At 34.5% G+C, this 22,865-nt stretch overlaps 1 protein-coding gene across 1 annotated transcript; it reads left to right on the forward strand.

Annotated features, from left to right (window-relative positions):
• Positions 1–7,730: 7,730 nt before the first annotated feature.
• Positions 7,731–21,837, forward strand: LOC108911890 (RNA-binding protein NOB1). The gene is made up of 4 exons (XM_018716966.1): positions 7,731–7,818; positions 7,923–8,022; positions 8,081–9,083; positions 21,667–21,837. The coding sequence occupies exons 2-4, from the start codon at positions 7,948–7,950 to the stop codon at positions 21,789–21,791; spliced, it is 1,203 nt and encodes a 400-aa protein (XP_018572482.1). The 5' UTR covers positions 7,731–7,818; positions 7,923–7,947; the 3' UTR covers positions 21,792–21,837.
• Positions 21,838–22,865: the final 1,028 nt, after the last annotated feature.

Below are 22,865 nucleotides of genomic sequence, written 5' to 3' on the forward strand. Positions count from 1 at the left end.
GGAAACTAATTACCTCCATTTTTAAAAAATTTATATTCGACAAAAACTAAAAAAATATATAAATGTGTTACACTATTTTTTAAATATAGTATTATTAATTTCTCCTTATTAGTGAATTAATTTAATAATAGTAATATGATAGTAATGTAATTGAAGATTGGAGTTAAGTATAGTACTTATAGTATGAATATGAAGTTAGAAAAACATTTATATTTTTTAAAGCAGAAGAACCTTATTGATTTCGGAAATATAAAAATACGTAGTGTTTCTTTAAAAAAAACATAACTTCATTGAGGGAAATATCTTTTAGCTACAAGTAGAAATTGATAACAAAATATCTGCATTAAATAAAAATAGAAAGGACCACTGTGAAAACTGCAGGTAAAGATACCAAATTAAACGTACAAAGATACCTAAGGAGTCAGTAGCGTACTTCAGTTATACAATAAATGCTGGCACAGGTAAAATAATAATAATTCTATAAGAGTATAAAAAAATTACTTGATGAAATAAAAATTAAATCCAAGTAATATCTCGATCTCTTCTCCTTTATGTCTCCTCTCACAGTTGTTGATACTATGGTTTCTGTTTTGCTCTTGTCGTTATTCCGGTCCCTGCTCGGGCGCCAAAATTATGTGATGTACTTTCGAGGTTCGGTCTCAGACGCCGAACTAGTACAGTCACAGTCCGGGTTCACTCGGTGGAGAAGTGTTTTCCAAGGTTCGGGAATATTACAAGACTTGGTATCAATAAAACTTTTATTTTCTAAAATAAATCGCAGTCTATAAACACATATAATATTAACAATAATACCCTACCCATATAAATAACAAAAACATCGGGATACCTATTGTCACGAAGGCAATACGGATGTCCTGACGGTGACAACGCCGAGTGTCGCGGAAAGACCTGCTAAACACCCGGAGTCGGCCGCGAGGTAGACGTCAGGTACCGCGGAAAGACCTGCTAAGTACCCGGAGTCGGAGTCCAGGTGTGTACCTTACCTTGAGCGCCGCGGAAGAGACCTGCTAAACGCTCTGGTTAGGACACCCAGAGGAGGGTTGAGTGCCGTGGAAAGACCTACTAAGCACTGCCTGGTGTAGGTGACTCCGTTGCTTTTATACAGAACGGCTGGTAGTGCCGTGTGCAACTTCAGCCGTTGAAACGGCGACTTCGTGGGCCGTGTGCAAAATCGCGGTGCGCCAAACAATTATAATACAGCGGGAGCAAAATAAAATAAGTTCATTACTAAAATATAAATGAAATCCCGAAAATAAAAAAAAGGTTCATTACATCCCCCCCTCTCTTCGTAAAAAAAAAAAACATTTTTTTTTCCCTAACCTCTTAATCTAATACAACAAAAAAATAACTAATTCTACTTTTACTAGCATGGTATTGGTTACAATCGGGTAATTCCCGACGCGGAGGGTTCGTCTTCTCGTCTCGGGGCGGCCAGCCATTTTACCCCTTCCGGAGTAATTAGCCGCAGCCGGTATCGGTGGTGACCTGGAATTGTGGGGGGTCGCAACCTCCACCTGGGGATGCGGACGAGCAGCGGTCCCTTCGGTGGCGTCGGTGGCTTGGGTGGCGTCGGCATCCATCGTCCCGGAGTGACGGGCAATGGAGTGGCTGGGATCGGACTGACCAGCGGTGGTACAGGCGTTACCTGGTCAGGGGTGACCGGCAGTGGCGACGCATATAGCTGCAGGACCTCCGGACTGGGGCCAAACAACTCCATCAAGCGAGCTTGGGTCGTGGTTGGTGTTGTCGGTTCCATATCTGTAAAAAAAATAACTTAGTGCGCGGGTTTAAGATCTTTTACATGGATTCGTCGAAATCGTCGCCCCGTCTGTTCATTTTTTAGGTCGAATACCACTGGCGACCATACTTTTGTAATCAAGTATGGACCTGAATATTTCGGCGCTAGCTTAGCGGCAAATCCTCGTACAGCGGAGGACAAATGATGTTCTCTCTTCATAACTCGGTCACCTAAATGGCAAGTCCACTCTCTGCGGCGTAAATCGTATTGCTTTTTCTGCGAACTAAACGCTCTGTCCAAGTTAATTCGAACGAAGTCGAAAACGTCTCTGAGCTTGTTTAAATGATCGGAGCGCCTTTCAATATCGGCAGCTTCATGTTCGGGGATAGGTTCTTCGGTTTGGTCTTCTCGGAAAATACTTTTTGGCATCTCTAATTCTCGTCCGAAATTGAGGTATGCTGGTGAGAATCCTGTGGACTCATGACGTGTGGTATTCATGGCTAACATAAAATCGGGCAAGTGTCGGTCCCATTTCTTGTGGTCATTGTCACAAAACTGGGCTATCATAGTTTCTATGACTTTATTTGCTCTTTCGACGGGATTCGTCTGCGGTGTATACGGTGGTGAGAATAGTTGTCGTATTCCTAAGTCTTTTAGGAATTTACGCATTTCACGATTCTTATATTGTACCCCGTTGTCGGAAATTACAACTCTCGGGCATCCAAATCGAACGATAATCCTTTCGTGCAATGCTTTCCTTACTGCAGCGGCGGTAGCTTTTCGCAATGGTTGAAATTCTATCCATTTCGTGAACCGATCTTGAAAAACCACAATATATCTATTTCCGGACGTAGAGCGGGGTAAAGGGCCAATTAAATCGGTACTAATTGTGTGCCAAGGTCCCCCTTGAGGGCGTGGCTGCATTTTTCCTGGTGGTCGTAATTGAGAATATTTATGTTGTTGACATATCTGACATTGTCGAACATATTTCGCAATTTCTCGGAACATTCCTGGCCAATAGTAGTGTCTGGCTATGCGAGCTATGGTCTTAGCAACGCCTAAATGTCCGGCGGTCGGTCGATCATGACCTTCTTGCAGAATTTCAGATCGTCTGGATGTGGGAATACACAGTTTCCAAGGATCAGCCAGTTCGGGTTCTGTGAAGTCATATCGGTCGAAGAAATGTCTGTACAGTTTGCCATCTTTAATACAGTAATCAGAATTTTTATCGGGATCTTGCTCTACCTCTTGAAATTTTCTTGTATACCAAGGACATAAGATCATGTCATTCATGGCCTGAATTTCGGTACTATTAGTTTCGGGAATTGGATGTCTGGATAAAGCATCGGCTACTCGATTTAAGACACCAGGTTTGTATCTAATCTCAAAGTCGAACTGCTGAAGTGCTACTATCCATCGGGCTAAACGTCCGGTCGGATGTTGCAAATTCTGTAGCCATTTTAGGGACTGGTGATCGGTCTCGACTATAAAATGATAACCCTCCAAATACTGTCTCATTTTCTGAATTCCCCAAAATATGGCCAGGCATTCTTTCTCAGTAGTTGAGTAGTTTTTCTCCGGTGGAGTTAAGGTTCGGCTGGCATAACTAATGATGTGGTCTTGTCCTTCCAGATTTTGTATTAAAGCGGCTCCTAAGCCTTGATCGGATGCGTCGGTTTGCAGTACAAAGGGTTTTGTAAAATCGGGGCAGGCAAGAACTGGTGCTTCGGTGAGCTTGGCTTTTAAAGAGTTAAAAGCTTCTTCTTGCTTGTCGGTCCAATTCCATTTCATCCCCTTTTTCAGTAGTTTGGTCAGCGGTGCGGTAATGGCGGAAAATCTCGGTACGAATTTCCGGTACCAGGAAGCAATTCCTAAAAATCTTCTCAGAGCTCGCACGTTGGTAGGTGTCGGAATTTCTTTGATAGCGGCTACTTTATCGGGATCGGTCTGGATACCATTTTCGCCAACTAAATGTCCTAAATATTTCAGAGTTCGTTGAAAGAATTTACATTTCTCTGGGTTCGGTTTAAGTTTGGCCTCTCTTAGCCTACGGAAAACTTCTTTGAGGTTGGCTTTATGTTCTTCGTAATCTTTTCCCAGAACAATGATGTCGTCCAGATATGCAAATGCTTTCGCATGCATGTCGGGTCCCAAGACCTTATCCAATAGCCTTTGGAATGTAGCTGGAGCGGAATGCAGACCAAAAGGCATTGAAACGAATTCGAATAATCCTTTCGGAACGGTAAAAGCGGTTAACGGTCGGCTTTCCGGTGATAAAGGAATTTGCCAGTATCCCTGTTTTAGGTCAATACTGGAAAAGAAATTCGCTTCTTTCAGTCTACTTAATATGTCATTGATCATCGGCAGCGGATATGCATCTTTTATAGACACTTCGTTTAATTTACGGAAATCTATACAGAAGCGGCGTTTGCCATCCTTCTTCTCAGCCAAAACAATTGGTGAGCTCCACGGACTATCAGATGGTTGTACAATCCCATCGGCTAGCATTCTCTCTAATTCATCGTCAATAATTTTCTGCATTGCGGGATTTCTAGGACGATACCTCTGTTTTATAGGAGTCGGATCCTTTAAGCGAATAACATGTTCAGCCATGTTAGTATAGCCGTGTATCTCTTTAAATGCAGTGAATTCTTGTTCTATGAAATCGGCAATTTCTTTCTGCTGAACTTCGGATAAACATAACGACGGAAGAGTAATCGATTCTATGGTTGACGTAGGGTACACCCTATCTGTCTTAGGGTTTATAGTAATCTGGTTGGTTCCTATATCGATGGTAAAATTATATTTGGTGAGAAAATCCATTCCCAATACACAGTCTACAGTCAACGATGGCATGAGAAGAAAATCAGCTGCAACAGTCGTTAACAACAGTTGCCCTCGGATGTGATACTCCTCGGTAATGTTAACCAAAATTCCATTGGCTAATTCTGCTTGTATTTCCTGTTTTGCCGGATTCGGTAAATTCCCCATCTGCTTGCAATATTCGGCCACAACAGGACTGATGTAAGATCTCACCGATCCTGTATCAACTAAAGCAGAAAACGATCGGTGATAAATGTCTATGTTTACTCGAATGCGGTTATTCGACCAGTTACTTGTATTAGTACTGGTAAACGGTACAGAAATGGTTAATGGTTCGGAGGCCTCGATTGTCGGGCGCTGGGCTGGCCTCGCGGAGTTCCAGCCCCGACGGCATTTCCCGGTGTCGCGTGGCTCTGGTTAACACATCGGCAATGTCTAGTCTGTACTCCTTCCCGTCCACATCGGGAACAGAATAAGCGGAATGGTCCTCGGCATGTAAATCTCGTGTGTCCTGTGGCTCCACATCTCCAACAGATAGTGTTCGCATCCTGTCTGGGTATTGTTTGTGAACGGTTATTTGTCTCGTAGTTAGGGCGAGAATTCGGTCTGATAGTTCTATTGGGTTGTGAATCTGCAATGCCAGCATTTCGGACCGGCTCAGTCACTTTTCTTGTTTTGTTTTCTTTGTCCAGATCTTTTTGGAGTTGTTCGTACTCGTAGGTTTGTTGCACCAAATCGGAAATTGTTTCTACCTGTGTTCTTCGGATATATTGACGATATTCGGCCCGCAAACGTTTATAAATGCAAGTAACTTCTCGTTCGGCTGAAAATCCTCCATGTCGTCGTATCATAGTCTGCATTTCTAGAATAAAATTCCGGGCAGTCTCTTGTTTAGCTTGATACTTGGAACTTATCATCTCTTCTAAATTGTCCCGGTAATCGGACGGATAGAAGAAAGTTTTAAAATCTTGCACAAAGTCATCACAAGTACTCCAGTTATGTTTATAGTTCATATACCACTGGTATGCTTTTCCCTGAAGCACCCCTGGTAAAGTTTTCAGTAACTGTGCATCGGTAATTTCGTATTCGCTCTGCACCTGTTCTAGTCTTTCTAGAAATGATATCGGGTCTGTTTTGCCATCAAACACAATGTTAAGTTTACGTATTTGATTTAGTAGTTCGAAAGCTGATATTCTCGGTACTTCGGGGATTGATATAGTCGGTTCGGAGGGTGCGGATCGTGCTACGGGAGCTCCATTGCGTAGGAACCTTGTGATGCGCCGTCTCATCTCTTCCACTGTGCCTCCGGTTTCTAGATTGAAACGCTTAAGCTCAGCTGTCAATGCTTCTTTATTTAGTTTGTAAATCCATCCTACCCTGGGATCAGTGATTTCCAGGCCAGCTGCAGTTTCTTCGGAGTCAGAAGGCATTTTATGATAAAACTTGCTGAACAGATTTCGGGCTACACCTTCTTTCTGATTCTCACTTCAGATTGTGGGAATTTTTCGCTGAGCGTTTTTTTTATTCAATATCTCGGTGGGTAATTGTCGGATGCAGTCGGAAATAGTCGGAAACGCTTTCCTGGGTCCAATTATGTTGAAAACGACACCCCACTTGACTTCGGGTGCCTTCGGAAATGTTCGGTTAAGTTCGGCTTTTTCGAGAAAATGGCGGATCCACGGTACGGATGCTCTCAGTAACCTTTCTTAAGGGTTAGAGTGGTAATATCTCGATCTCTTTTCCTTTATCTCTCCTCTCACAGTTGTTGATACTATGGTTTCTGTTTTGCTCTTGTCGTTATTCCGGTCCCTGCTCGGGCGCCAAAATTATGTGATGTACTTTCGAGGTTCGGTCTCAGACGCCGAACTAGTACAGTCACAGTCCGGGTTCACTCGGTGGAGAAGTGTTTTCCAAGGTTCGGGAATATTACAAGACTTGGTATCAATAAAACTTTTATTTTCCAAAATAAATCGCAGTCTATAAACACATATAATATTAACAATAATACCCTACCCATATAAATAACAAAAACATCGGGATACCTATTGTCACGAAGGCAATACGGATGTCCTGACGGTGACAACGCCGAGTGTCGCGGAAAGACCTGCTAAACACCCGGAGTCGGCCGCGAGGTAGACGTCAGGTACCGCGGAAAGACCTGCTAAGTACCCGGAGTCGGAGTCCAGGTGTGTACCTTACCTTGAGCGCCGCGGAAGAGACCTGCTAAACGCTCTGGTTAGGACACCCAGAGGAGGGTTGAGTGCCGTGGAAAGACCTACTAAGCACTGCCTGGTGTAGGTGACTCCGTTGCTTTTATACAGAACGGCTGGTAGTGCCGTGTGCAACTTCAGCCGTTGAAACGGCGACTTCGTGGGCCGTGTGCAAAATCGCGGTGCGCCAAACAATTATAATACAGCGGGAGCAAAATAAAATAAGTTCATTACTAAAATATAAATGAAATCCCGAAAATAAAAAAAAAGGTTCATTACAAAGGTTTTAGTGGGATAAAGATCAATAAATAAAAGAACAGTATATGTTAAATAATTGCCAATGTTTCGGTGTTATTTTACACCATCCTCAGGGCTCTAAAATACAAACAATGTTTTTAATAATATTCGTTAAGGTATTAAAATAATAAAAAGAAAAACAAATACATTTACAATAATTCTAAAAAATTGTTCCTGACACAATTACCATAAAACCCGACAGAGAAAAATTCTAAAACAGCTCTAAAAGTAACATAAGTAAATTTACTTATACAATGGTATTACTCACTCACCGAAATTTGAAGTGTCTTTTGTCCAACTTAACAGTTCTAAATATAAGATGGTATCTAGATACTTATATGTGTACTTATATGTGTGTGTGTGTGGTTATGGCTTTGGACATGCCAATTAGCCAGAGCGTATTTGCTNGTAGACGACGGATGGGGCCCACCTACGAAGGCTGTCCAGGCCTACACGAGATGAGGCAGGATAAAGAGGGATAATCCCCCTCGATCCCAAATCATTGAGGTCAATTTCTAGCCATGGAATAATGGCGCGGCGCGCGCTCTGAACTGATCCCAAATCATTGAGGCCAATTTCTAGCCATGGAATAATGGTGCGGCACTTTTGGTTTTGCCTCTTTATTCTGTTTTGTGGTTTTGCTGTTCTAGGGTTTGGATGTGTGCCACAGAACATCCCTAACTGATGTGTGCTCGTGGTTTTCCAATTATTTTAGATTTTTTTGTTTAGGTATTTGCAAAGTGTAATATGTGCTGTAGTGTAGTGTTTTAATAATTTATTTATTATCAAATTAAATTACAATAAAGATATAATAAATTATTTTATATTTGCAGTCAAAACAAACAAACAAAAACAAATATGGGTTCTACCTCTAAATCTGTTGATTACCTGGTTGTCGATACGACTGCATTTATTCAAAATGTTCCTTTACAGGTAATTGTTATATTTAAAAATGTAGTTTACTGTTAAAATTAAAATTTTTATGTTGCAGGAAATTGCAGAAAATATAATAACCTGTCCAGAAGTAGTGACTGAAATAACAAATAAGAGACAGTTGCGTCGATTGGTTGTACTTCCATATGATTTAGTTGTAAGAGATGTTTTTCCTGAAAATATTAAAATTGTAACAGATTTTTCTAAAAAAACTGGTGATTATCCAAGCTTGTCAATCACAGATATTAAGGTTATGGCTTTAACATATCAATTGGAAAAAGAAAAGGTTGGCATAAATCACTTGCGGACAGAACCAGTAATGCAAAAACCTGTTGTTTCAACTATCTTAAACTCACTTCCTGATATGACTCCTGATGTGACAGGATTTGTATTACCTGGAGATTTAAAAATAAATTTTAATGGCAATAAAAATCAAGCTAATGAAGACTTAGCAGCACAATTTAAATCATTGGAATGCACGGATGAAAATTTATCAGAAGCGAAAACTGGAAATAACGATCTTTCAAAAAATAAAAATGTGGAGGGATTCACTGAAGATGATACCGACGATGAAGGTTGGATCACTCCTCTTAATGTTGAAATTGCAAAAAAACAAATAAACTCTGAATTAACAGATGATAATCATGTGGCAGTAGCTTGCATGACAACCGATTTTGCAATGCAAAATGTTTTACGACAAATGAATTTAAATGTTGCCTCTTTAGATGGTCGGATAATTAAACAATTGCGAACTTATATATTACGCTGTTATACTTGTTTCAAGACCACAAGTATCATGACAAAGAAATTTTGCCCCAAATGTGGCAACAACACTTTAAAGAAAGTAGCTGCTTCTTTGGATGAAAATGGAAAATTGCAAATTCATATTAACGTAAAGCGACCACTCACTGCACGAGGAAAAAAATTTAGCTTGCCTAAAATAAAAGGAGGAAAACATCCCAACAACCCTATCCTTGTTGAAGATCAGCCTATTCCAGATAATAAGCCTAGTAGATTAGCAAGAACAAAAAACAATCCTCTTGATGACGATTATATTGCAGGTAATTAACTGTTTCTTACTATACCACACCAGATTTTCACTACTTTAATGCTTCAGATTCTTTTAAATCAAAATATGTGCTAAACCTAATAGGCTTAATACATTATACACGTTTAACCCTTTGACTGCTCCAGACGTGTTTATTCGCTAAAAATTTATAGGGCTCAAACTGTTCCAGACGGATTAATTCGCTTGAATAGTTAAATTGAATCAGGCTGCTCAAACCGTATATATTCGCAACCAGACGCATTAGTGCAATTTTTGCGGGCGGAGCTAGTAGCGATTGTGACAAATATTTTTATGGAAGGAGGTACTGGTAATAATGCCAATATTGTTCATCTCTCTTTCAGTTTCTATTTAGTACAGCTGTCGATATAGTGTATTTTATTTAAAATAAAATCGTAAAATTTATCGTAAATCGTAATTTAACACAACATAATGTAAAACTATAAGTGGTCTAACTGCTCCAGACGTATATATTCGCACGCGATAAACTTTTGCGCACAGCGCGGTAGCTACGTTCAGACGTATTGCGGAGCGAAAGGGTTAAGAATCATATAGTCTGGACTGTGTGAGTTAAACTTGGTTAAGATTCAAACAAAATATCTACGCAAACAAACCATGAGTTACGTGCTGGAAATTGGCATACTTATAAGTATTTCGGTTCCAGAAGCCGGCATTGAAAGACGGCAGCCTAGAAATAATATAAAATTAAAATTAATTTCTATTTTTGCGATGTGAAATTAAGATTTTTATACAGGGTGATTCAGAACTTATCCAAAAAAACAAATTCTGGATGTACAGGGGACCCTTACAAATACAATTTTGTAAAGAAAAAATCAAAAAGGGCAGTTTGAAAATGATTTAAAAATACACTTCTGCACGGCACTGGAAACTGGTCCACTGTAAAACCTGACCTCGCAAAATGCGACCAGCATGGCGGTGTGATAAAAATGGACAAAAATTTTCGCAAGGAAAGAAATATGTAAATAGAATTTTATATCGGCAAATTCAACTGCTTTTGCCTTTATTAATTAATAAAATTAATTTGTGTTTTTAAATAATAAAATCATTTGACATACCCGATGTTACAATAATTGTTCAAAATTTTATCCTCCAATGTGTAAACACATTTGGGTCCGTTGTACTCAGTTTCTACGAACTAACACAAATGTTGTCTTGTTTCACCATAACACAAATGCTTCACCATAAATTGAAACGATATCCATCAACTCCGAGTACACGCAAACCATTTTTGACACTAACTACCCATTTTTGACACTAACTATTCAAAACATTGTAAACACCACAGATAACAGGTAAATATCGCAACGACGATTGCAAAATCCGAATTCAGTATTCGGAGTCGCTGAGGCACGTGGCCAATGACGCTAGAGACTACAGTTGTCCACCTATGTAGTAGTTGAATGTACTATAACTTCAATATTTTTTTTCTTGGAAACTAAGGATTTTACAAAATTTTTTTTTTACGATATTGATTCCATTTCTCATGCTGCATCTATTCCCAAATTATTTTGGATAAGTTGTATATCGATAAAATATATATTTTTTTAATTTTAGGATTACTATTGCAATGTTCATTTGGACTAATTCAATTATTTTTGTGGTATTTATTCTCTTAACTGGCATATTTTTCAAAGGCATATGTATATACCATACCAAATGGGGAGAAAGTCAAAAGATGAATGGAGAGATCTGAGGTGCAAATCACTCAATCAACACCTACATTTAACATGTTATAATCCATATCAACGATGCAAACTAACTGCTTAGAATAGAATACTGAATATTTTACGTCAGATTGTAGTTTTAATTGTGGGGATGAGAACGCAACACCGCAAGTGATTATGTTCATATTATCCATAAAAGGCCCCTATAAAAATTGGACCGCAAATATATTCATCATAACTTAGAAAATGATTTTAAATTTGCCTATATGTCACAACCAGTTAAGAGGTTAATTAGCTTTAAAATAACTATTGATTTTTTACATTACAATGATTTATAATTCAAATTTGACTGTCCTGTTTAAAAATAACTATTAATCTAAAAGATGGTAATGGAAAATAATTTACCTAATATGTTTATTACATATATTATCCAAGTTATTCTGAATGAAGAAATATGCTTTCAAGTAAATATTTAAGCCTTATCTTACAAATACATAATGTACGTTGAAAAATGGTTATAAAATTTAGTGTGATATCTTTCAAGATATTTTTCATTTTAAATAGTATTTAACATTATTTTATTGGAAACAATGGATAATATTTGTTCAATTTATTCTTTTACACCTTTTAAATTGGATAATAATCCCCAGTAATTAAATACAAAACAACTATTAAAAATGATTAATCATTTATGACAGTGGCGGCTCGACAGGTGACGCACCGCTTCACCTAAAATTTCCGTTTGGTTGTGCAATTTAAAATTATTTTTAATTTTATATAAATTTTATAATTTAGGTATAATTCTATATTGAAAATGTATCGTGTTTGTTTTTTTGTTTAATACACAGAAATAAACAGAATAGTTGCACGGTGAACACCTTCTCAAAAAACATTGCCTTCGTTGAGCGTGAACATCAACCCTCGTACCATACAACGTGTAGTATACGCAAATGATGCAGATCGAAATCAGTTTGTATTCCGCTTCTCTTTGAAGCGTTGTTTACAGCGCGCGGCAATTATTATGGCAACGAGGCGGCCAACATGTGAGTAATACGGCATGGGGGAACTGTTCCCTGCAAAGGCAAAAGAGTCTAATCACAAAATTGTCTATTTTAATATATTTACATAAATGTAATGCGCAGAAGCAGTTCTACGTTTTGGTGTAGAAACGGTATTCCTAGGATAAGGGGTTTTAAAGTTAGAAAATTGAAAAAACAGTCCATTGTTATGACCTTGCCGGCCATTCCAAGGCAAAAAAGTCTAATGTGGATTTTCTCAAAATCACATTTTTGCTAATAGACTTTTGCCTTTGCATATTTTTTCTCATGTAACTAATATCATATAGGAATAATTGCACTCTACTGGCCTACTAATTTATTTTCTATATCAAATTTTTTTTAATTTTTAACAAATAATCGGCAGCTTTTTCCCCTTGCTAAAAATTACTAATAACTGGGATAAGCATTTAACATCCGTTGTTTCATTTGGGTACTTGCCACGCGAAATATAGAGCATTTCTTATTTCTGAAAATATCACTTTGGATGCTACTCCATTGATGCTCTCTATTAAATCATTTTGAATAGTTTTTGAAAGGCTGCTAAAAACTAGACTTTTTTCTAAAAACACTAAATTTATTATCATACCTTGAACGTAAGTTTGCAAGCTCACAAAAATTGCCTTGATTAATGGAATTATCTGTTTCATTATGGTCCTTAAATCTTGTTCTTGTGTAGCTAAGTAAATAATCATATCAATAAAGTGCTTTACAATGTCTATTTTCATCCACACTTTATTATATTTTAAAATATTCTCAGGAAATGCGGAATCAAGAAAAGTTTGAATGTTTTTTTTCCTAATAATTTAAATTTTAATGATGAATATGTATGCTAATTCGATCGCTCTTGCTTTTTTTAAGGATTCATTAATATGTTTCAGATCTGAATATCCTAGATAGTTCCACGGTGTTTTACTTTTTTCATTACATAGTAAGCAATTCTACCAATATAATTTGGTTTTGGTTTCACTGCCTGTTAACCACTCATATTTATTGTACCAATTTTTATTAAATGATCCGTTACTTCCGCAATTGTTTTTATTTGTTAAATTTTTCGTGTCAGGCGTAGGTTTTAATTTTGAAATAAATAATTTATCATCGAAAGTGAACGTACTAAATTTTAACAATACATTAACATTGCTACTCACCAATTCACAAATTTCACTTGCCATTTTACTTTACTCCAAACTATTAAACAATAAAAACTTGCCTAAACCACCACTAGAAACCCTAATCTTGTCTAGGTTAAACATAAACAAACGACATGACAAATCGCAAGATGATACGTAAGTATTCGAGGAATATACGAGTGAAGCCGAAGGGCTTGCCCGGTGCGTAAGGCAATTTATGTATACATATTATAATTATTTATTAAAAATCTGATTAAAATTCAAAAAATGTATTGAATGAAATGAACGTTTTTTTTATGTCACAGTTTCTTTATTATTTGAAGAAAAAATAAATATTGGATTTAAAAGTCCTAAAAATTTACATCACTTCTATATTTACAAACTCAAATCTATTAAAACATTGAAAATTTCTCCGCAATCATTCTTAATTCAGTTTAACAGCAACGAGTTAAAAAAAACTTAATAATTATAATTATCATTATCACAGAATATTCAACATAGCACCGTAGATATTTATTTTTTAACTCGATTTGCACATTATTATAAAACCGTTTATTATTTCATTTATTAAAATTTGTTTTCTGGAATATCTTTCCAGGGAAAAATTGTTCTAATTTTTAAAAATTCATTTAAAGAACAAAATTACAGCAAATAAATATACATACATATGTGTATTTCCAATCGCTGGCGAAAAGTCTTAGCTGGCCTAGCCGATACAGCATCGTGGAGCAAATATTCTGAATTGGTAAGCAGGCAAGGGACGGCGTCGCTTAGTTCAGCGGCTACGGGCCAGCCCGAATGTAATGTTGGTTGCTGCTGAGATCATGATTAAATTATAATTGTAAAATTTGGTAGCGGGAGTTTCAAAGGAGGTAATGCAGTTTAGATTTAATTTTATAAGAATTAGGTCAAATTACTTTGGCATATGTACACACATTTTTCTTTTATTTTTCTGAAATTATCAGAGTGGGCACTGCACCCCAACGAGCCGCCACTGTATTGAAGCAGCATTGTTATCGCCTGCCTTTAAACAGTTTATACGATACGCGTCGCCCAGTGCACGATTATAATGGTTCTTAGTTTTGTATAATTGTAGAAATGTTTCCTATGTATGATCCAGTATGTATTTCATTGGAAACGCCATCTTCCAGATAGAAAAGGATTTTTTAAATTGCGAAAGACCTGTGCCTTATTGTCTCGATATGGAAAAAAGGGGAAGTCAAAAGACAATATGTACGTTCTGAAGTTTCGGAATGAATGGCATTCCTAGTTGTGTGGAAGTATTTATTTAAAAAAATTTCTCTGTATGCCATATTTAATTGTGGGTGTAAAGTTGGGTGTGAGGGAGGAGGAATTTAACAATTTTGGGAACGTCACGGGAGGCTGTCGTTCGTAACCACAAAGCTTCTTTGGAACATACATGTACGGTGTGCGTTAATGTTCACAGAAGTCCACAAGCCGAACTAATTCTATTTTTTATAAAATCTAAATGAAAATCCTTCTCACGAATGTCAGTTTTTCGGTAAACGCAACTAGAAATTTCTAGATCCATTTAAAGCCATTTGACATTGAAATTGAAAATCAATGAATATGCTTCTCCTATTCTCAATGTCACGAGCCGCCACTGATTTATCGAAATATATAAAAATAGGGTGCAGAAAATTTAGGCATTGATTTTATTAATGAAAGTAATGGTCTATAGCAGTGGTTCTTAACCTGTGATCCACAGACCCTTGGGTGTCCGCCATCTCCTCCCAAGGATCTGCGAAGTTTTTAGAAACATTTAATCACTAATAACAACTAATTAAGAAAATGCACTCTCTTATGTCAGAGTGCAACTCATTGTAATCTTTTCAAAATTTGTGTTTGGTGTACAATTTTAAAATTTCAAATCCATTTAATTAAGACTAATATTCTAACTGTAAGTAACTGGGGGTCCGCAACAACAAATAAATGTTGAAAGGAGGTCCACGGTAAACAAAATGTTAAGAAACGCTGGTCTATAACACTTTCTTAAAAGTTAGATATTAATGTAGTTACATAATTTCAAAATTATTTTTAGTTGATTTTTAAATGTGTTTTTTTTTTCTCAGAAATGATTAATATTATTGGCTTGGACCAAGGGGACTTTTTTAATGAGCTTTGATATTAACTGGTTTAATTTTTTTGTAAATCGCAAATGAAAAAAGTGCTGATCAATTTATTGGTCAATAAAGTCCTTTAGAGCCTTAGAATATTTATGGTTTTTCATTCACAGATGTAGTTTGTTTACCAATTTATATCAAAATTAAATTTGGAATAAAAATTTTTTTGGGGTTAGTCTGAATTTCTAAGAAATCAAAACAAAATTATCTAATTAAATATATTTCATTTCATAAAAACAAAAGCGATATACCCATTAATAATATAATAATACTGCGACTGGCATTTCCTTACATACTGAAAGACTTACATATTTAAATTGTTACTAACCATAAGCTAAGTTAGGTTAATTCAGAATAAAAAGATTTTCTCTACCTTCATATTTTTAACCCAAATAACTACTATCTGTCTACCTGTAGCTAGTAGTGATTTAAAATGTTTTTTAGGTTCTAGTAAAAAGTCGCTGGAAATGTTAAGTGCCTTATACAGGATGTTCCTAAATATCATGTACATAAGGGAGGGATCATTGGGCATGCGAAATGATTGTGAAACTGTACAGGATGATATATTTTCTTCCCCTAAACTTTTGTATGGTGTGCTGGTAGATTCTAAAATATAAATTGAACTTTCTGTTTTGTTGAAAAACTTTTTTGGTCCCTTGTATTTTTTCGTATCTGCGACCATTATAGAGAAAAAAAAATATAAAAAAACGATTTTGTGAAATTCGTTAGATGAAATTGAAATTTTTAAAATGGTCCTGAAGGCTCTGATTTTATTTGGATAATCTCGTTTCTACTATTTTTGAGTTTATTCGCCATTACCTGCTAATAATTAAAGCTGGGATGATACGGTTTTTAGCAATGATTTATTATAATACAAAAAACTTAAATAATAACTATAACAAGGAAAGTATGTTACAACAATAGGGTTGTTGACTATAAAAACAAACCATATACAAATTGTTGTTGGTACAAAGATTTTATATAAAAAAACCTGCCTGTATAGTCAAATTTTAAATATATGACAAATTAGTGGTAGAAATCATTTATGAATTTTTGTGTTACTTAAAAACTAGTCTGACGTCATAAGGGGCAATTGAACAAGAAGCTAGTAGCGATCCTATTACATAATTTTGAAGAAGAAGAAAATATATCAAAATTGTCCATCAAACCCTGTTACCCTGTTTCCTGTTTTTTAAACAAAAGTGACAGTAGTGACACTAGTGACAGCAGTCTATCAATTGCATTATCTCCATAAGACTCCCGAACTGCACTATAATTTTCCGTAAATAAATAGGTATTTATATTTATTATTTATATTATAAATAAACACAATAAAATCATTCATTAAATATATTAATCCTTACCTGACTGCTTTTATACCTCTGATTTCGCCAATATTAAAACGATTGTCTCTTTTTAAAAATTCAATTCATGATCATAAAAATATCAATTTTCGGTAAAATTTTCGAAGTAGTTTTCACAAATCCCGTTTCACACATTCTGCTTTAATTCTAAGGGAAGGAAGATCTTAAATGATTATTACTAAATAATAATTTTACTTAATAAAGGAATTCGAAGATTAAGGAAAATAACTTGTAGACTTGAAAATATTTTGTGACAATGTCACTGACAGACTGACACTACTGACAGTGTTGACAGAGCATCTTCTTCCTCCAATTTTTTTCTTTTACGCAATCATCTACACATAATTTCACTACAAGGTACCCCTTATGACGTCACAGCCGTTTTGAAATACATACAAAAAAATCAGTTTTAAATAATTATTTTAAAACTGTTCCAATGCATTTCTCAATCTTTAATTGTGCATAGACACTAATCAGTACGTGTAGAATTATATTATCTACTTTTTGAAATTTGGTCAACAACCCTATTGTTGAAAGTTATCCAACCCTTGTATATGCATTAGCTCCTCTTCTCAAACATTCCTGGAGTATTTCTTATGGTTTCAAATGTATCTAATATGCGATTTCGTAAGTCATCAACAATATTCACTGTTCACAATTTCATCTAACGAATTACAGTCATATTTTTTTTTTCTCGATAACGGTCGCAGATATGAAAAAACCCTAAGAGATCAAAAAGTTTCAACAAAACAGCAAATTCAATTTGTATTTTAGAATCTACCTGCGGCGCTCCGCACAAAAGTTCAGAGGAAGAAAAAGGGGCATGACCAGAAAAATTAAATAAAAAATATCACCTTGTAGAATCTCACAACCATTTGGCATGCCCAATGATGTAAGTCCTACAGCTTAACCTATATTTTAAATTTCAGCTAAATATCTCAAAAACTGCAGGAGCCATAGAGAAAAAAACTTTAAAAAACTTGAAATTTCAGCACCCTGTAGTTAGGTAACGATGGTTTTGCAGACCTATGTTTGTATAAAATGAAATAAGCCGAAGAATTACCCATTCCCTTATGTACATGATATTTAGGAATAACATTTATAATACAAAATGAAAATATTTTGTTCGAAAAATAAAACTACAAATGCTTCAAATTTTGTAATTTTCTCATTTTTTTTTCGCTTTTTATTGAAAGAATATCTAGTATTTTTTAGTTGCGTGGGAAAGAATGTTTAATTATTGAATCCGGCGATGTATTATATATGAATACATGTGACAGTTTTGTTGTCTTCTAAGCGAAATAATTGATAAAATGAAAATAAAAATACATATTTATACATAAAGTAATAGTCCACGGGCCCACGTACAAAGAAAAAAATGATTACCAGCAAGCTGTAACTTTGCGTGAAGCTTAAGTTTGACGAATCTCCAAAGATTTGACTACGAGGAAAATTCAACAGTGGTAAGTTTTCCCGTGATTTCCAGGAAAACATGTCAATCTGGCATAAACATGGAATGTTATGACCAGCACTTTTTTTTTTCAAGTTTAAATGAAAGATATATTTTTTTTAAACCCCCAAAAAAAATTTGTCCGACAAAAATGTTGGTATTTTGAGTTTGTCCCCCACCCCCAATATGTCGATTTGGTGACATTATGGTTGGTGACAACCAGCAAACTGATTTTTCTGGGAGTGTTTGGTAATAAGATTTGAAATGAAAGTATCTTATTGTCCGACAAAATTCTTGAAAAGTTTTGCAGTCCGACGCCCCGAAGATGTCGACTTAACGACAACATGGTTGGTGATAACCAGCAATCTGGTTTTAATTTTTTTCCCTAATAATTGAAATGTATAACACAATAATATACTTGTCCGCCAAAAAGATTGGAAAATTTGGCTTAAAAATAGGAAAATAACTATTTTTGTGGTACCTAATGTTCATTCCGCTATAAAATAATTAATTTTTAATGAAAAAATAAAGAATAAATAGAAAATTATCTTGTTAACAGGAGCAACAGAAATTGAAATTCATAAATAATTATGTCTAACTAATTTAATTAATCTCCATCAAAATGATTTCTTGTTCAAAAAACTTATATGTACATTTTATTTTATAAACTACTGTAACTATTTTATAAAAAATGGTAACTGTACAATGAATGCATAAATTTTTGCTTGTGTTTTTTTAAATTAAAATTTGCAATCTTGTTTTGACAAACAGTTTACACATAGTTTTGTTCTTGAAAAACCATTACACCAATTTTAAACCAAATTTAAAAATATTATACATTTATCAACGCGTTTATTAAAAGATTGTCTTGTTGTAAAGTATAAATCCTTAATGCGAAATGACTTTGCAGCATTTAAAACCTGCTGCCAAAGTTCTTAACAGGTGTTTATAGTTTCTCCATAAACAACTGATTTCATGTAACCCCAAAAGCAGTAGCATACAAATGACAGCAATAAGACAAGTGGAATATGTCAATTATTTGATTTTCGTCCAAACTTAAGAAACTTCACCGCTAAATTATTAATAGGTAGGTACTTCATTGTAATTTAATTCAACAGCATTGGAAGTTTCAAAGACAAATATCTCGAAAACAGTGCGAGACAGCTAGTTTTATAAAGTGTAGCTTTTTTGTGTAAAAAAACTTGGAAAAGACACCAAAGATGAGATACCTTAAATTATAAAAAAGTTGTCATTTTTAACACATTCAATCTACTGCAGCTAGCGCCCTCTATGAACTTTAACCAAAATGTGAACACATTTCAATTCCTCCACTTAAAGAAATCCAAACCTCAAAATTTTGGGAGGATATTTGCATTTGTTAAGGAATAAATGAAAAAAAAACAAAATATTTTACATTAACACCCTGTATCTCTTTAACTATCAACTTTTGGACTAAGGTAAGTTCGGCTAAATCGCAATATTGTTGCTTCGAGAATCTACCCATGAATTTTGACCTAATAGGTCAAATTGTATAAAAAAATAAATTTAAATTAGTCATATTTATTTTGAAATTTGAGAATTTTAAACAAAATTTGTTTTATTCATATTTTTTTTTTTTTTATTAAATATACATTTTTCTTCTATGCGTAAGTATTGAAACCGCAAAATTTTATAGTTTAATTTTGTCGGACAATTAAATTCTCAGAATATTGCATTTTTTTATATAATGACGCTTTTGTCCGACAGCTGGTTATCACCAACCATGTTGTCGTTAAGTCAACATCTTCGGGGCGTCGGACTGCAAAAACTTCTCAAGAATTTTGTCGGACAATAAGATACTTTCATTTCAAATCTTATTACCAAACCCTCCCAGAAAAATCAGTTTGCTGGTTGTCACCAACCATAATGTCGCCAAATCGACATATTTGGGGTGGGGACAAACTCAAAATACCAACATTTTTGTCGGACAAATTTTTTTGGGGGTTTAAAAAATATATCTCATTTAAACTTAAAAAAAAGTGCTGCACATAACATTCCATATTTATGCCAGATTGACATGTTTTCCTGAAAATCACGGGAAAACTTACCACTGTTGAATTTTCCTCATAGTCAAATCTTGGGAGACTCGTCAAACTTAAGCTGCACGCAAAGTTATAGCTTGCTGGTAATCATTTTTTTCTTTGTACGTGGGCCTGTGGACTATAAATGCATTCTTCAAATATTTCGAAATGACAAATAGTAAGTTTTGGAAAACATTACATAATTAAAATGTCAATATGTTTCAATTCCAAATAACCATTTTACACAAACATAACAATTGGAAATCATAGATATAGCTTTTTTCTTAACTGTGTAATTAAAAAAAAACAGCTATATCTTCAAAGTTAATATTGGTACCATTTAGTTTCCACACACTACTTTTTTAACAAATATATTAAAATTTTGAAACTATTCGGAATAGGTTCATTGCTTGCGTTTGAGCTATGACATGAGGTTTAGGTTCTTCTGTAAAAAATTATCTGCATTACAAAGCAAATATTCACTTTTGAATTAGTATAATTCTAGAAAAAAAATTAAAAGTAAAAATCATATTTCATAATAGCTGTTTTACATTGACAATTTATTGATCAATTAATTTATGAAGTCGTTTCATCAAGAAATTGGACAAGTGTAATGCAACCAAATCTGATGTCAAATAACTTCATGAATTTATTCATCAAGTTCTTGACGAATTAGAGCATGTTCTAATTTTCGTCAATTTCTTCGTAAAGTTCGGAAGTACCAACTCAACAGATTTACAGCCTCAGATCAGTAATGAGGTTATGTTATTGGAATATGTAAATAATTGTATGGCGTCATACTAGTTTTGCATTGTTTTTACTGATTTGTTACTTACAAACACTAATATTTATATAATATGTATCAAAACGGTACTGCTGTTGTATTACTACAATTATGAGTAGAAAGATGACATTTTTGAAATTTATTTGCATCTTTGATTCGTTAGTAGAACTGATTCATGTGTCAAAAAACTTGACAAAGTCTGCAGCAGTGTAAAACCACACTGTTTACCAATAAATTCGTGAATTAATTCATGAAGAACTTCATCAATAAATTGTCGATGTAAAACAGATATGTCTAATTTCTTTTTTATCAATTAAGAACTTAATTATATAGAAAAAATAATTACCACAATCACTATCCATTTTTTAAATAGTTCTTCATTTTATGGAAATCTCTCTTATTACAAGAATAAATAAAATATCAGTTTAATAGAGGGGTCAGTCCACTTTACCAAATTGAACAAGGATCATGTGATGTACAAAACAAAGTCCATAACTCAAATAGAAAAAGCTTTGGTGGTTACATTTTCTATAGTGCCCTAGCTTATACAATTAAGTTCAATTTATTATTATACTATACAGGGTGTAACGTAAAGGTTGGGAATAAATTAAACAGTGGATTCTTTAGTATAAAAAATAAATTTTTGTCATATGAAGTTATGCTCTACGGGTTTTCTTTTCCAAGCTACAGGGCACTAAAAAAATTCAAAAAATTTAGTTTTTCTCCAATAACTTTCGAACATTAGAAGATAATGGAATGAAATTTTATCCATAGCTTAATTTGATAATCCCCTAGTAACAGGAAAAAGANTGACAAAAATTTATTTTTTAAAATAAAGAATCCACCGATTAATTTATTCCCAACCTTTACGTTACACCCTGTATATATATATATTTTTTTTTCTAGGATATTCACCCTTTGTAATGAGAGACATCAATTCAAAATCAGCACAATTGTGCATCAGACCAGGCCAAGAATATAAAAACTGGTTAAGGAAAAATCCAAATGAAGCTCGCAGGAAAAGAAAATAAATGTTTAAATATGAACTTTTTTAAGAAATATAACATTTGTTTTTAATGGTTTATTGTATTTACCTGATTCCTACAACTTTCTGCCCTCTTAGAATAGTTTTTTTTAAGTTTAAAATAATATAATTTTTATAATGTAATAAAAGCTATACATTCACTGTTATCTTTTTCGAAATTTGAAGCGTGTACTACTGTGGGAAACAGTCATGGGCCTGTATCATGCACAAGTCACTTCTAGGCTGAGAAACGGTATAATATTTTGGGGAAATTCTGTAATTGCGAAAAGTATATTTGTGGCACAAAAACGTATTTTTAGATATATAGCAGGTGTAACAAGTAGACAATCTTGTAAACATATTTTTAAGGAATATAAAATATTAACGCTTCCAATGAATTGTGTTTTCTTTTTCAATAACAAAAATCATTTGAACAAAGTATGTGCTTTGCATACATATAAAACTACACAATGGAATAAATTTTGTGTACCTTATAGTAATTATAATGTGTCTGTAAAGTCTCCTTTCGTGTTTGGACCCAGGGTGTTTAATAACTTGCCATTGGAAATAAAAATGATTGAGAATCTCGGTAGGTTTAAATCTAAGTTAAAATATTATTTAATTGACAAATGTATATATAACATTACTGAATTCTTTTAGTACAAGAATTTATGGCTTTTCCCTTTTTTTGTATCTTTTTTAGTCTTTAAGGAAACTAAAGGTTATTTATTTATTTATTTGGTCCAGCTGAACAGGATGGCCCATTTTGGTTAGGATTTCAGGGTACAGGTTATAGACAGAAAAATACTAGTACAGGTATCCCATGCTTTTTTTAGTTTAGTTCAGTGGTACAACAAAGTTGACTAACTTGATCGATTTTCGGTATACAGATGACTTCTCAAATTTGATAGATTTATTGACCTCTATGTCTTGGATGTTATATGGGATACCAAAGAATTTTTACACAATTATGATTTTTTATATGTAACATTGGCATGCTAAGTTCAATCTTCATTTCTTTTTGCATTACCTTTCCGACAATATAGTAATATTTATATAAAAATTACTTGTCTTGTGTATT

This window comes from Anoplophora glabripennis, unplaced genomic scaffold (genome assembly GCF_000390285.2).
Source record: "Anoplophora glabripennis isolate ALB-LARVAE unplaced genomic scaffold, Agla_2.0 scaffold539, whole genome shotgun sequence".
In the NCBI taxonomy this organism is placed as follows: Eukaryota; Metazoa; Arthropoda; class Insecta; order Coleoptera; family Cerambycidae; genus Anoplophora; species Anoplophora glabripennis.

Bases quoted from the DNA above. Each gene is read 5' to 3' on its own strand.
- LOC108911890 (XM_018716966.1), top strand. From the start codon at position 7,948: ATGGGTTCTACCTCTAAATCTGTTGATTACCTGGTTGTCGATACGACT. The intron at 8,023-8,080 runs GTAATTGTTATA...TTTATGTTGCAG, and splicing joins TTCAAAATGTTCCTTTACAG to GAAATTGCAGAAAATATAAT. The intron at 9,084-21,666 runs GTAATTAACTGT...TTTTTTTTCTAG, and splicing joins TGATGACGATTATATTGCAG to GATATTCACCCTTTGTAATG.